Source organism: Nelumbo lutea, chromosome 1, assembly GCF_056320005.1.
Source record: "Nelumbo lutea isolate HS-2025 chromosome 1, American lotus-T2T, whole genome shotgun sequence".
Taxonomy (NCBI): domain Eukaryota; kingdom Viridiplantae; phylum Streptophyta; class Magnoliopsida; order Proteales; family Nelumbonaceae; genus Nelumbo; species Nelumbo lutea.
In genome coordinates, this window is record NC_142684.1 from 33,383,256 (window position 1) to 33,399,141 (window position 15,886).

General features: G+C 33.5%; 1 protein-coding gene across 1 annotated transcript; it reads left to right on the plus strand.

The window, feature by feature from the left end:
* Positions 1-7,097: 7,097 nt before the first annotated feature.
* Positions 7,098-10,131, plus strand: LOC148874217 (glyoxylase I 4-like). Its single transcript, XM_088966479.1, has 3 exons — positions 7,098-7,361; positions 9,155-9,492; positions 9,709-10,131. The coding sequence occupies exons 1-3, from the start codon at positions 7,162-7,164 to the stop codon at positions 9,777-9,779; spliced, it is 609 nt and encodes a 202-aa protein (XP_088822605.1). The 5' UTR covers positions 7,098-7,161; the 3' UTR covers positions 9,780-10,131.
* The last annotated feature ends 5,755 nt before the right edge of the window (positions 10,132-15,886 follow it).

A 15,886-nucleotide genomic window follows, 5' to 3' on the forward strand; every position in this document is an offset into this window, starting at 1 on the left:
ATAAGAGATGGGCATTAATTAATGGGTTCCCCGTGAATTATGTTGTGGTGTGGATTGGTATATGGGTGTGGTGTGGATTAATCCATATCCACCAATTTTTATCCACATTAGAAAGCATCTCCTTAATTGCAAATTCATAACCAATACCAAAATAGCATTAACTGAATTTTGTGCACATGACCCAAACACAGGGAGAGGCATGTAGTTTCTCATAAATCAATCAATGATGTAATCAATGGAGAAATACATACAAGCCCGAAATCCAATTTCCACTGTAGATCTACAAGGTCAATTACCCCTAGGGGTGTCAACGGTATTCAAAAATCGAATTTCGAATTCGATATTCGACATAATCAAATCGAATTTAGATATGCTATTCGTACCGAATAGTTAATCGGATTCGAATTCAGATATGACCTGATTTGATTCGATAAATATTTGAATTCAACCGATTATTTAATTCTTATATATAATATATAAAATATTTTGTATAATATATATAATAATTAAGTTATATAAATAATTTATATATTTATATATATATATATATATCAATAAAATATTTATTTTATATATTTATTAATTATCTAAAATAATTAATTAATTAAATTTGAATTGAATATTCAAATATTTAATCAATTTAAAATTCAGATATTAATTTTCAATATCCATTGGATATAGAATTTTCTAATCAAATTCGAATTTAAATATTACCTGATCTAATTCAAATTCGATCCGTTTATACCCCTAATTACTCCACTCTCGCCCGTGAATTTACATCAATTTCGATCTGGCACACTTTGCCCCATGAATTCTGACGCTGGGCTGAACCGTCATTCTCCCCGTAATCAAATTCTAAAAATTGTAGTCTATGAGTTTGTTTGAAGTTCGCAGTCGTCCTCCAGAAAACGTACAAGGGCGGTGCGTGCTGAAACAATCTAAACCGTCTGATCAACATAAGAGATGGGCATTAATTAATGGGTTCCCCGTGAATTATGTTGTGGTGTGGATTGGTATATGGGTGTGGTGTGGATTAATCCATATCCACCAATTTTTATCCACATTAGAAAGCATCTCCTTAATTGCAAATTCATAACCAATACCAAAATAGCATTAACTGAATTTTGTGCACATGACCCAAACACAGGGAGAGGCATGTAGTTTCTCATAAATCAATCAATGATGTAATCAATGGAGAAATACATACAAGCCCGAAATCCAATTTCCACTGTAGATCTACAAGGTCAATTACCCCTAGGGGTGTCAACGGTATTCAAAAATCGAATTTCGAATTCGATATTCGACATAATCAAATCGAATTTAGATATGCTATTCGTACCGAATAGTTAATCGGATTCGAATTCAGATATGACCTGATTTGATTCGATAAATATTTGAATTCAACCGATTATTTAATTCTTATATATAATATATAAAATATTTTGTATAATATATATAATAATTAAGTTATATAAATAATTTATATATTTATATATATATATATATCAATAAAATATTTATTTTATATATTTATTAATTATCTAAAATAATTAATTAATTAAATTTGAATTGAATATTCAAATATATTTTATCAATTTAAAATTCAGATATTAATTTTCAATATCCATTGGATATAGAATTTTCTAATCAAATTCGAATTTAAATATTACCTGATCTAATTCAAATTCGATCCGTTTATACCCCTAATTACTCCACTCTCGCCCGTGAATTTACATCAATTTCGATCTGGCACACTTTGCCCCATGAATTCTGACGCTGGGCTGAACCGTCATTCTCCCCGTAATCAAATTCTAAAAATTGTAGTCTATGAGTTTGTTTGAAGTTCGCAGTCGTCCTCCAGAAAACGTACAAGGGCGGTGCGTGCTGAAACAATCTAAACCGTCTGATCAACATAAGAGATGGGCATTAATTAATGGGTTCCCCGTGAATTATGTTGTGGTGTGGATTGGTATATGGGTGTGGTGTGGATTAATCCATATCCACCAATTTTTATCCACATTAGAAAGCATCTCCTTAATTGCAAATTCATAACCAATACCAAAATAGCATTAACTGAATTTTGTGCACATGACCCAAACACAGGGAGAGGCATGTAGTTTCTCATAAATCAATCAATGATGTAATCAATGGAGAAATACATACAAGCCCGAAATCCAATTTCCACTGTAGATCTACAAGGTCAATTACCCCTAGGGGTGTCAACGGTATTCAAAAATCGAATTTCGAATTCGATATTCGACATAATCAAATCGAATTTAGATATGCTATTCGTACCGAATAGTTAATCGGATTCGAATTCAGATATGACCTGATTTGATTCGATAAATATTTGAATTCAACCGATTATTTAATTCTTATATATAATATATAAAATATTTTGTATAATATATATAATAATTAAGTTATATAAATAATTTATATATTTATATATATATATATATATCAATAAAATATTTATTTTATATATTTATTAATTATCTAAAATAATTAATTAATTAAATTTGAATTGAATATTCAAATATTTAATCAATTTAAAATTCAGATATTAATTTTCAATATCCATTGGATATAGAATTTTCTAATCAAATTCGAATTTAAATATTACCTGATCTAATTCAAATTCGATCCGTTTATACCCCTAATTACTCCACTCTCGCCCGTGAATTTACATCAATTTCGATCTGGCACACTTTGCCCCATGAATTCTGACGCTGGGCTGAACCGTCATTCTCCCCGTAATCAAATTCTAAAAATTGTAGTCTATGAGTTTGTTTGAAGTTCGCAGTCGTCCTCCAGAAAACGTACAAGGGCGGTGCGTGCTGAAACAATCTAAACCGTCTGATCAACATAAGAGATGGGCATTAATTAATGGGTTCCCCGTGAATTATGTTGTGGTGTGGATTGGTATATGGGTGTGGTGTGGATTAATCCATATCCACCAATTTTTATCCACATTAGAAAGCATCTCCTTAATTGCAAATTCATAACCAATACCAAAATAGCATTAACTGAATTTTGTGCACATGACCCAAACACAGGGAGAGGCATGTAGTTTCTCATAAATCAATCAATGATGTAATCAATGGAGAAATACATACAAGCCCGAAATCCAATTTCCACTGTAGATCTACAAGGTCAATTACCCCTAGGGGTGTCAACGGTATTCAAAAATCGAATTTCGAATTCGATATTCGACATAATCAAATCGAATTTAGATATGCTATTCGTACCGAATAGTTAATCGGATTCGAATTCAGATATGACCTGATTTGATTCGATAAATATTTGAATTCAACCGATTATTTAATTCTTATATATAATATATAAAATATTTTGTATAATATATATAATAATTAAGTTATATAAATAATTTATATATTTATATATATATATATATCAATAAAATATTTATTTTATATATTTATTAATTATCTAAAATAATTAATTAATTAAATTTGAATTGAATATTCAAATATATTTTATCAATTTAAAATTCAGATATTAATTTTCAATATCCATTGGATATAGAATTTTCTAATCAAATTCGAATTTAAATATTACCTGATCTAATTCAAATTCGATCCGTTTATACCCCTAATTACTCCACTCTCGCCCGTGAATTTACATCAATTTCGATCTGGCACACTTTGCCCCATGAATTCTGACGCTGGGCTGAACCGTCATTCTCCCCGTAATCAAATTCTAAAAATTGTAGTCTATGAGTTTGTTTGAAGTTCGCAGTCGTCCTCCAGAAAACGTACAAGGGCGGTGCGTGCTGAAACAATCTAAACCGTCTGATCAACATAAGAGATGGGCATTAATTAATGGGTTCCCCGTGAATTATGTTGTGGTGTGGATTGGTATATGGGTGTGGTGTGGATTAATCCATATCCACCAATTTTTATCCACATTAGAAAGCATCTCCTTAATTGCAAATTCATAACCAATACCAAAATAGCATTAACTGAATTTTGTGCACATGACCCAAACACAGGGAGAGGCATGTAGTTTCTCATAAATCAATCAATGATGTAATCAATGGAGAAATACATACAAGCCCGAAATCCAATTTCCACTGTAGATCTACAAGGTCAATTACCCCTAGGGGTGTCAACGGTATTCAAAAATCGAATTTCGAATTCGATATTCGACATAATCAAATCGAATTTAGATATGCTATTCGTACCGAATAGTTAATCGGATTCGAATTCAGATATGACCTGATTTGATTCGATAAATATTTGAATTCAACCGATTATTTAATTCTTATATATAATATATAAAATATTTTGTATAATATATATAATAATTAAGTTATATAAATAATTTATATATTTATATATATATATATATCAATAAAATATTTATTTTATATATTTATTAATTATCTAAAATAATTAATTAATTAAATTTGAATTGAATATTCAAATATTTAATCAATTTAAAATTCAGATATTAATTTTCAATATCCATTGGATATAGAATTTTCTAATCAAATTCGAATTTAAATATTACCTGATCTAATTCAAATTCGATCCGTTTATACCCCTAATTACTCCACTCTCGCCCGTGAATTTACATCAATTTCGATCTGGCACACTTTGCCCCATGAATTCTGACGCTGGGCTGAACCGTCATTCTCCCCGTAATCAAATTCTAAAAATTGTAGTCTATGAGTTTGTTTGAAGTTCGCAGTCGTCCTCCAGAAAACGTACAAGGGCGGTGCGTGCTGAAACAATCTAAACCGTCTGATCAACATAAGAGATGGGCATTAATTAATGGGTTCCCCGTGAATTATGTTGTGGTGTGGATTGGTATATGGGTGTGGTGTGGATTAATCCATATCCACCAATTTTTATCCACATTAGAAAGCATCTCCTTAATTGCAAATTCATAACCAATACCAAAATAGCATTAACTGAATTTTGTGCACATGACCCAAACACAGGGAGAGGCATGTAGTTTCTCATAAATCAATCAATGATGTAATCAATGGAGAAATACATACAAGCCCGAAATCCAATTTCCACTGTAGATCTACAAGGTCAATTACCCCTAGGGGTGTCAACGGTATTCAAAAATCGAATTTCGAATTCGATATTCGACATAATCAAATCGAATTTAGATATGCTATTCGTACCGAATAGTTAATCGGATTCGAATTCAGATATGACCTGATTTGATTCGATAAATATTTGAATTCAACCGATTATTTAATTCTTATATATAATATATAAAATATTTTGTATAATATATATAATAATTAAGTTATATAAATAATTTATATATTTATATATATATATATATATATATCAATAAAATATTTATTTTATATATTTATTAATTATCTAAAATAATTAATTAATTAAATTTGAATTGAATATTCAAATATATTTTATCAATTTAAAATTCAGATATTAATTTTCAATATCCATTGGATATAGAATTTTCTAATCAAATTCGAATTTAAATATTACCTGATCTAATTCAAATTCGATCCGTTTATACCCCTAATTACTCCACTCTCGCCCGTGAATTTACATCAATTTCGATCTGGCACACTTTGCCCCATGAATTCTGACGCTGGGCTGAACCGTCATTCTCCCCGTAATCAAATTCTAAAAATTGTAGTCTATGAGTTTGTTTGAAGTTCGCAGTCGTCCTCCAGAAAACGTACAAGGGCGGTGCGTGCTGAAACAATCTAAACCGTCTGATCAACATAAGAGATGGGCATTAATTAATGGGTTCCCCGTGAATTATGTTGTGGTGTGGATTGGTATATGGGTGTGGTGTGGATTAATCCATATCCACCAATTTTTATCCACATTAGAAAGCATCTCCTTAATTGCAAATTCATAACCAATACCAAAATAGCATTAACTGAATTTTGTGCACATGACCCAAACACAGGGAGAGGCATGTAGTTTCTCATAAATCAATCAATGATGTAATCAATGGAGAAATACATACAAGCCCGAAATCCAATTTCCACTGTAGATCTACAAGGTCAATTACCCCTAGGGGTGTCAACGGTATTCAAAAATCGAATTTCGAATTCGATATTCGACATAATCAAATCGAATTTAGATATGCTATTCGTACCGAATAGTTAATCGGATTCAAATTCAGATATGACCTGATTTGATTCGATAAATATTTGAATTCAACCGATTATTTAATTCTTATATATAATATATAAAATATTTTGTATAATATATATAATAATTAATTATATAAATAATTTATATATTTATATATATATATATCAATAAAATATTTATTTTATATATTTATTAATTATCTAAAATAATTAATTAATTAAATTTGAATTGAATATTCAAATATTTAATCAATTTAAAATTCAGATATTAATTTTCAATATCCATTGGATATCAATTTTCTAATCAAATTCGAATTTAAATATTACCTGACCTAATTCAAATTCAATCCGTTTATACCCCTAATTACTCCACTCTCGCCCGTGAATTTACATCAATTTCGATCTGGCACACTTTGCCCCATGAATTCTGACGCTGGGCTGAACCGTCATTCTCCCCGTAATCAAATTCTAAAAATTTTTGTTTGAAGTTCGCAGTCGTCCTCCAGAAAACGTACAAGGGCGGTGCGTGCTGAAACAATCTAAACCGTCTGATCAACATAAGAGATGGGCATTAATTAATGGGTTCCATTTTGCACGTTTTCGTCGTTTACTTTACACATTAACCCACTTCAGAGAACAGAGAGTCAGAGTTTTCGGAGAGATCAGACACGGTTTAGACAGTGACACCCAAGCAAAAGCAGGAGAGCCAAGCGTGGTTCTAATAAAGAACTACTGGACGATAAATGTCTACTTTCTTGCATGGCCTACTGGGTCAATCAAGAAACACCACATCAGTTCTGAATATTGATATTGCCCTGATTGCCGGTTGACTTAATCTCACAAGGATTTTAATGACGTGGCCGTAAATTTTACGAAGTAAATGGTAATATGACTCCGACTCTACAGTTACAGTATCAGATATTTTATTCGTATTTCATTTTAATAATGATTTACTTGAATACTTCCTTGAACCGAACTTATATATATAACTATGAAAGCATGCGATACTTTGACACTTTGCCAGAGAGAGAGAGAGAAAGATGGGAAGAGAGGTTGAGAGAGTAGTACAAGTAGAAGAGGAGAAGGTGACGAGTCCATCTACAGAAACAATGCCTCTTCTGGCGCTGAACCATGTATCATTCGTTTGTAGATCGGTGAAGGAATCTGTGAGGTTTTACGAAGAGGTATTGGGGTTTGTGATGATCAAGCGGCCGTCTTCCTTCAAGTTCGAAGGAGCTTGGTATATCCGTTTTTATCTTTCTTATTCTTTTAATACTTTTGTGGTGTTTTCTTGTATTTCTGTATCAGACTGCTTGTTTTTTTTCATGTTGTCTTGGCTGCAAATTTCTTACAGAGGGTGCTTTGACAGTGGACCCTATATAGCTCCATATAAACTTAACTTGGAACTAATTTTCTAATGGATTGGATGGTCGGAATCGGCATCACGCCATCATCCAGTTGGAGTTTGGGCCTTCAATATCTCTGGGTGATGGAGGTGGAGACAGGGGAAGGAGCCAGGGAGGTTGTTATTAACGTAGACTTAGTGTAATCCCATAAATTGTAACAGTAACTGCTTGATAATAGAGGTCTGACTAGACAAATTTGTTTTGGCCCACAACAGGATGTGTTTTTCTTTCTTATCGGCATCTAGTTAACACAAACCTTGTTTTGGCCCAATTCTAGCAGAAAAACCTCTGCAGCCTAATAATTTGTAGTGAGGATTATGTTTATCCTCTTAAATGACTTTGAGCAGAAAAGCCAAGATTTTTTTTTCAAAAGAAAAAGGAAAAGAAAGTGCCGATCTGGGAACACAAAATAATTAGTGGTGGGGGTTATGTCTATCAAAAATGGGGTGTACAATAAAGAGAGGAAAAAGGAGGTGGATTGAGCAGAATGGTATGATTGAATGGTCTGTGTAAGTAGCTTTAACAGCTCTCTCTTTGCAACATGAGAAATGATAATCATACTCTGAGAGTTGAACTATTTACTTACACCCTTGGCTTTAATTTGTTCTTCCATGGCTCCTCTTTAAGTCACTCTATGTAGAAAGAGAGAGAGAGAGAGAGAGAGAGAGAGAGAGAGAGAGAGAGAGGAAAAATAAAAACAGCATAGAACTAGACATGTAAAGCCAAAGGTGTGAGAAGATCTCCATCCCCATCTCGAAAATAAAATTGATTTTCCTCTTCCAAGTCTTTTCCTAGTTACCTAACAACTGTTTAGATTTTTGCATTGAATTAGTTTTCCTTCAAAACTAGGCATTTTGTTTCTTTCTTTCTTTCTTTCTTTTTTTTTTCTGTTATTAGACACGTTTTGTTTGATTTTTGCAATGGCCGACTTTAATTGAATATCTTTATTGCAATTGGGTATTATATTTAGTTTTGATTATTTGGTCTTAATTATATATATATGTATATATATACGAAAAATCTAAGAGTTTGGATGATGGAGTAAGTTGAGGGTAGAGAACATAATTAAATAATAAGGAATAAATTGAACATTTGATTTGGCCAACCATTTATTCTATTTTAGTAGATGGTTACTCTTATCAGTAAAAGGACCCTAATACCCCTATCAAGCTTAGTTTTTTATGCAGAAGGGAGCAATTGTGTTGTTCTTCACAAATTCTGTGGTGTTTTTTTGTTGTCCGAATCCATTATCTGTTAAGAATCCCTGGTATTACGGATTACGGATTACGGACCATGCTTCCTATAAAATTAAGAATCCCTGGTATTAAGGGTTGCACCTCGCACTCTCTTACAATCTTTTCAACTTTACCTTAAGGTTCAGCCTAGAAGAGCGTCAGCTGCAACCTTGAATAGCTAAAGTGCAACTCAGTTTGGGCCTTTTGGCTTCATCTTTGAGTTTTAGGCATCTTCTTGTTGCTAGACTGGTTCAATTATGGTCATAATACGAGAATATATATAAGAAAAGAATTTATTTCTCATTCTATTTGATTCATTTCCATGCTTCTGTGCCTTCTCAAAGTTACAGATTTAATGTGGCTGAGCTGAGGGGATTGTGGTTGTTGTGCAGGTTGTTCAATTATGGAATTGGCATTCACTTGCTTCAGTGCAACTCACCAGACGATGTCCCCGAGAAGAAAGAAGTAATCAATCCAAAGGACAACCACATTTCGTTCCAGTGTTCAGACATGCGACTGGTAATGAAGAAACTGGAGAAGATGAACATTGATTATGTCACTGCAGTGGTTGAAGATAGTGGAATTAAGGTGGACCAGCTCTTCTTCCACGATCCTGATGGATATATGGTTGAAATCTGCAACTGTGACAATCTCCCTGTTCTTCCACTTTACTCATGCCCTCTGAAGCTCCCTTACCCAAGCAAAGAAAACCACATCCTTCCTCTCTCTGGTAAGCCCCCAATTGACAGTAGCTATGGCCAAAGCTAGACAATTAATCTCTGAAGCCCACAAAAGAAAATTTGGCATATTTACCTTTAAGTTATCTCTGATGGCTGATTTTCTTCATTTGTTGGTTCATTAATATGACAAACAGTTGAGTAATGAGTTGACTTCCTATGATATCAAGATCTGATGTTTGAAATAATGACTTTATGCATATCTGCAGGGAATGGATTGCAGAAGAGCTGCGCTGCAGAAGCCACCTTCATGGACTACTTTTTTTATCTCTCTTTCTAATACCTTTGTTGCAGAGATGTCACAGTGAAAGCAACAGCAGGAAAACTTGGTTGAAAACACTTGGCCAAATTCTCAGTGATAAGCTGCAGAAGATGTAATCTGAAAGCGTGCTCTCTTTTTTATTTTCCTTTAATTTTTCCCTCATTATCTTGTATACGGTGTATAATGCTAAAAGCAGGGAGAGGATCTTGAGATTGACTTTCTTTGCTTCCTTGTGTTGGGGATTGGGTTTGAGAATCTGTGTTGTTATACCAGTATTCTTTGTATTACCAAATATAATAAGAGGGATTAATTCCCTCTCTCTAAGAAAACTTTAATTTGATTGGTATAAATTGAAGACTATGTTGTCAGATTCGGAGTCGCTCATCTGGTTCCTGCTCTAAATGACTCAACCACTGATCGATTCAGTCGAAGTCTGAAAACGCCGATTGCAGATGCCAAAAAATAACAGCAACGGCTCCTCATTCAGTACAAAGAATTACAAGGTTCAAAAACATTGTCACATGGATGGTCGGATCAATGACCCACCCGATCAAGATTCTGGTTTTGATCAATCAACCCCTAAGCTGCTGCTACGTTACAAAATCTGTTGACCTGGTCCATGACCTGTCAACCCGGATGATAGAAGCATTGAACCATCTAACCCGTTCAGTGGCTTATCTGGTTTTTGTATATTTTATTTTTTTGAGATTTTTTACATTGATGACACATCACAGGTTGGCCCATTAACCCAAACAGTTGAACCACTGGCCTGTTGACCAAGAGGGAAAAGAATTTAGGGGTTTTTATAGTTCAGTCCACCTCTAGGGTAGAGGTAAGATTTCTAGGGGTGGACTGAATCTTGCCCATGGATTGATGCCAAATTCACGGGCAGGATGCGGTTTATAAGGAGGCTACTATTAGACTAGGAGAGGGCTGCAATTCAGATTTCTGAGGTGAATTACAGTCCACTTATCCCAAGAATTTTAAGGTAAGGGGAGCAACCCCAATAGTTATTTGTGCTTTTAGAAAGTTCGTCTCCAATCGAAAGAGATGGGAAGGAAAGATTTAGTTTAGGAGGCACTAGAGAGGTGAGCAAATGGGTAGCTTCTATCGAAAACCGAATGGAACCAAACTTACCCGATTTGTTACAGGGTAGGGTCTGGTTCCAAATTCTTGGAACCAATCCCCACCCCGGTTGGTTCCAAAGTCTAGAGGTTTATCCTACCCGAACCAACCTGATAAACCAATCTTACTTGACCTTGGTGGAACTGGCCTCGGAACTGAACTTGCCTTGAAATAAACCCTAACATACTTTTGAGGATATGAATATTTGAACCCAAACACTCATGGTTATAAAGGCCATGTTCTCACTTGACCATTGACTTTGTGATTTGATCATTTGTTTTCACTATAATAATTGAATGCATATAATAAGTAATGTAAAAGGTGATACTTACAAAATTTAAATTATAGTTATTTTTGAATCATATATTAATATGTTATGATAATCTACATATTAAATTACTCAATTCAATCAGTAAAAATAATATAAGTTTTAAACTATATATTATCATTATTGAAAATCAAGTTTTTTAAGGACATGTTTCTTTTGTTTTTTCTTTTTTTCTTGAAGGGGGAGAGTAAAGAAAGAACAGGTTCTACAAGTAGACCCTGGAACCACCAAGGTTAGAATTGACCTTTGAACCAAGGTTCAAAATATCAATACGCCCGATATACCCATAGGGGTGTATCGAGTGAATCAATACCTTTTCTTTATTTTTTTTTTCAAAACTGGTTCAAGGGGGCCGGTTTAGAGCTCCTCCACCCCCTGAACCAATCAAACCCCCAATACACCCACTGTAAGGGCATATTAGAGAGGTCCCAAAATAATACGTATCGACAGATACGCACCGATACATGTCGATACTTTGAACCTTGCTTAGAACTGACCTTCACAAAGTAAGTTCAGGTTTCAAAAACCTGGAACTGACCCCTATAGGGTAGGCTCCAAGTTCTTCCATGGAACCGAACCAAATTGACCCATGCTCACCCCTAGGAAGCACCATGGTTGAAATGTTGACTATGCAATGGCCTATTTCTATTTCGAAAAGAGACCAAAAAAACATTTATTTGGCTTGGCCACTCGAAAAGATTGTCTCATGGATGAAATATCTATTTGGTTCATGTATAAGTTCAGTGGCCCAAAATAGCAAAAAACATGTATTTGAATTTTGACTATTTCAGACCTAGAATAGTATAGTTTGTTCTCGAGACTCTATTTGTTTGCAGTGCAAATCTGAATGAGATACAAATTTTGCACTTGATTTAGTTTTTACATATATTTGTTTGTAACTATGATTTGCATTCTTATATAATATAGACTTTATACTTTTTTATCTCACTTGCACTTAGGGGTAGATTCGAGCCGAGTCAAACCAAATAGCTAGCTATTTGAGGCTCAAGCTCCATTTGAGCTAGAACCTTGCACTCGAGCCGAGCTCGACTCAATTCAAAAGCTCGTAAGCTTGAACTCGACTCGACTCAAGCTCAACTTGAGAAAAATGTTTTATAAATATATATATATATATATATATATATATATATATATATATATATATATATAATATTTTTATTTGATATTTAAAAAATTAAGAATTAATGTATGTAGCTATTTGAGCTCGACTTGATTAACAAACAAGCCTGGAAATTGGTTTCGAACTCAGCTCGAAATTCGATTGAAATCGAGATGAGCTCGAATAGCTTGTAAAGAGCTCGTCTCGTGGCCACCCCTATCTGTGCTCATGGAAGTGCAAATTTTGTATCCCAAAAACTAATATAAAATTTGCATCACCTTGTTCCTAGTTCCTATCTCAATTCTCTCATATAGAGTGGGACTACATCATCTTGCTTTCTACATCACTAAGAAGTCCCAAATAACCCAAATAAATATTTTTTCCTCCTACCTCTATTCTCTTTTGCATAATGTGAAAACTATTTCATTATACTTTTCAAAAAGACGAGACAAAGTCAAATCAGAAGCAAAAGTAAAGCAGAATTTTCACTTAATTTATTTGCATTCCTATGCATTTACATTAGTACAAATAAATTTTGCACTACAAACTGAGATGAGGAATAGGGCTGCCCAAGTACCCAAGTCGAATCTGGATCCTTATTGATTATTGATAAAGTTGATTTAAGTACCATCCTTGTGTTAAAGGTTCATAAGTTCAAGTTTCTTTGAGAGTTACTTTTACTTCATTTTGTTAATAATATATAATATGTAAGTCAATTCTAGTTCAAAGTCCAATGAAAATTTTCGGGGTATTAACAACATGATTGGTTTTGTTTTTTAAAACAAAATAACTTCCACATAGCAAACTTATATAGTTTTTTTTTTGCTTTCGATGCGGTAGTTGTTTTTGTTTTGAAAAATAAAAGAACCATGTTATCAAACACTCCAAAATAATCAACAATAATTCACAAAATCAACAACAAATTTCTTCTTCATATTGTAAATTCATTTTTCTTGTTGAGCATATGGAATTAACAAATATTCCTCAAACTTAATGGGTCCATCAATGTTTTAGGTAACATAATCAATGTTTTAGGTTACTTGTACTTACTATTGTTCTTACCATTTTTTTTAGGGTAAAAGACTTAAAATACCCTAAGGGCTTGTATGTTGTTTTGAATTCTAAAAATTATCAAATATCCATTGACCCCATATATGAGAATTTTTGTTTATCTTTTTTGGGGGTATCATTAGAAAACAAAAAGTTTGATGATTGCTCTTTAAGATATAAGAGATAAGAGGAAACGAACAACCATTTTCTCTTAAAGTTAAAAGATTTCTCTTAAGAGATAAGAGTTAAGAGGAAACGAGTAAGCCCCAAGTCTTTATAAATTGACTTATAGTTAAACATACCCTGAGTTTTTCAATTAGACTTAAATATACTTTGTGAACTAACTTACTGGACTTAAACATACCCTCCCGTCACATGTGAACTCATTTAATTTTTTTAAATCCTATTTTTCCTTTAATAGATGAGAGCCTTGCAGGGTGTTTGGTTCCGTGGGCATTTATTCAATAAATGTTGCCACCTAGGCACCACTTCAGCAGTTCTCCTCTCGTGCTCTTCTTTATGCGTCAAGAATGGCAAAAGTGGACTTCGATTTCTGTGCACATCTACCCAAAACCAAACACATACTTGATAATCTACCCAAAAAGAAAGAAGGGAGATTTCCTCCCATTATCCCTACCTAGAACCTAGGAGATGCAATGTGGAGAACTCCAAAGACGAGAGGTGCTGCAAAAAGAAAAAAAAAGGTCTCAAGAAGAAAGCCACAAAAAAAAAAAACATCATTCAACCAACAGGAGACAAAGATACAAAAGGAAAAAAAGAAGAAACAGAAAACTAACGAGATAAAAAGAAAGAAAAGGAGAAAAACCTAAAGCGAGATCATAATTAGAATGACTGGTAACATTAATCAGATCACTTTTCAAAGCATTTTGAATGCAAGCTTTTTGACTTTTCAGCCTAGCTGAGGCTAAAATATAATAATAAAGAAGGGGAAGTTAGTTGGAGAAGAGAATATGGAATAAATACCATATAAGAGGGATTTAAATTTCAAGAGCTTGAGGAAGTTTTGCAAGACTACCCTAGGATTACCATGGAATTGAAAATGACTGGAGACATTGGTTATTTTTGAAAATTTGAAAGAAAATGAATGGTAAAAGAGTCACAAGGTATGAAAGTCCATTATACAAAATCAGGGTATGTTTAAGTTAATTTATGAAAATCCAGGGTATGTTTAAATCTTTTACCCCCTTTGATTATTAGGGGAATGGGGAGACATTAGGGCGGGAGACTTTCCCAAGAATGACACATAATTTACTGGTGAGTTGGATTTTGAAAAAATAGTACGTCATGGGCTAACTACCATGAAAACATGGAACCCAGATTGGATAATGGCCCCTTGTTTAGAGTTAAAGAAAAATTATAGTTTTTTATGTAAAGGTTCTTGAAGTTAATTTCTAACTGTCCTACCAAAAGCTACACTTTCAATTCTGTTCCTATTTTGTAATTCTGTTCCTACCAAAATTATGGTTTTTTAAGTGAAGTACTTTGGGCAGTCCCTCATTCACCATTTTTCTAAATCATTTTCAATTCTGTTCCTATTTTGTAATATGCTTTTCCTCTCTTTTGATTTTAACCTTGATACTTAGAAAGTTTAAGTTGGACTGTAGAAGCCCTGAACCACAAATATTCAATTTCTTGATTAGTTTCCAATACGTACAAAGCCTTGTAGCAGGTCAGGACTGAGGTATGAATATGGGTGGCACTCTCCAAATAGTAATTTCAACAGAAAGATGATAAGAGTTCACACGCTACCACCCTTGGAGCCTATTTGTTTCTACTGACTTTGTTCCATTATATCAATCGAAGTACTTAACATGCAAAGAGACTCTTACCAATAGCTTGTCCAAAGAGAATGAATAAAATGAATTCTTTTTAGGAATATATTCAACCAAGTTGGTTAGTTGGAAGAAAATGACTAGAGAACCTCCCAAAATCGTCATTTCTATGAAAATATTATACAACTCAAATAAGACGCTCAACTAATTGAAGTGACTGAGCCTTCTTGATTTCAATGGCCTTTTTGCCTTCTTTTTAAATCTTAGAGAACATTATAAACCAATCTTGTGGAAAAGTCAACTTATGGTAACTTAGAAAAAGAAATGACGGTTAGATTTAAGGTCAAACTTTGGTAGGGTGGTGCTGGTGGGGGGGAGGGGGGGAGATTGATCGTATGACTGGAATAGAACGAGATTTCATTATATAATAGAAATAGGGCAACCCCGAAAATCCTGTATAATATGCGTTAATTACTTATATAGTTATATATACCCTATAGGCCTGTACATTTAAGAAATTACTCCTGAACTTTCGAAAATAACTTATACATTCCTTGACCCTACAACCGTTAACCCTAACTGATTAAATTTAAAAGACCGAATTGTCTTTAACTACTGATTAAACTTTCAAAACATGCCATTTTCTTTCTTTTTCGTTTTTTTTTTTTTCTCCTTACTCTTATTACAGCTAACCATTTGTTTACAGTTG

Bases quoted from the DNA above. Each gene is read 5' to 3' on its own strand.
- LOC148874217 (XM_088966479.1), top strand. From the start codon at position 7,162: ATGGGAAGAGAGGTTGAGAGAGTAGTACAAGTAGAAGAGGAGAAGGTG. The intron at 7,362-9,154 runs GTATATCCGTTT...GTTGTTGTGCAG, and splicing joins TTCAAGTTCGAAGGAGCTTG to GTTGTTCAATTATGGAATTG. The intron at 9,493-9,708 runs GTAAGCCCCCAA...GCATATCTGCAG, and splicing joins CCACATCCTTCCTCTCTCTG to GGAATGGATTGCAGAAGAGC.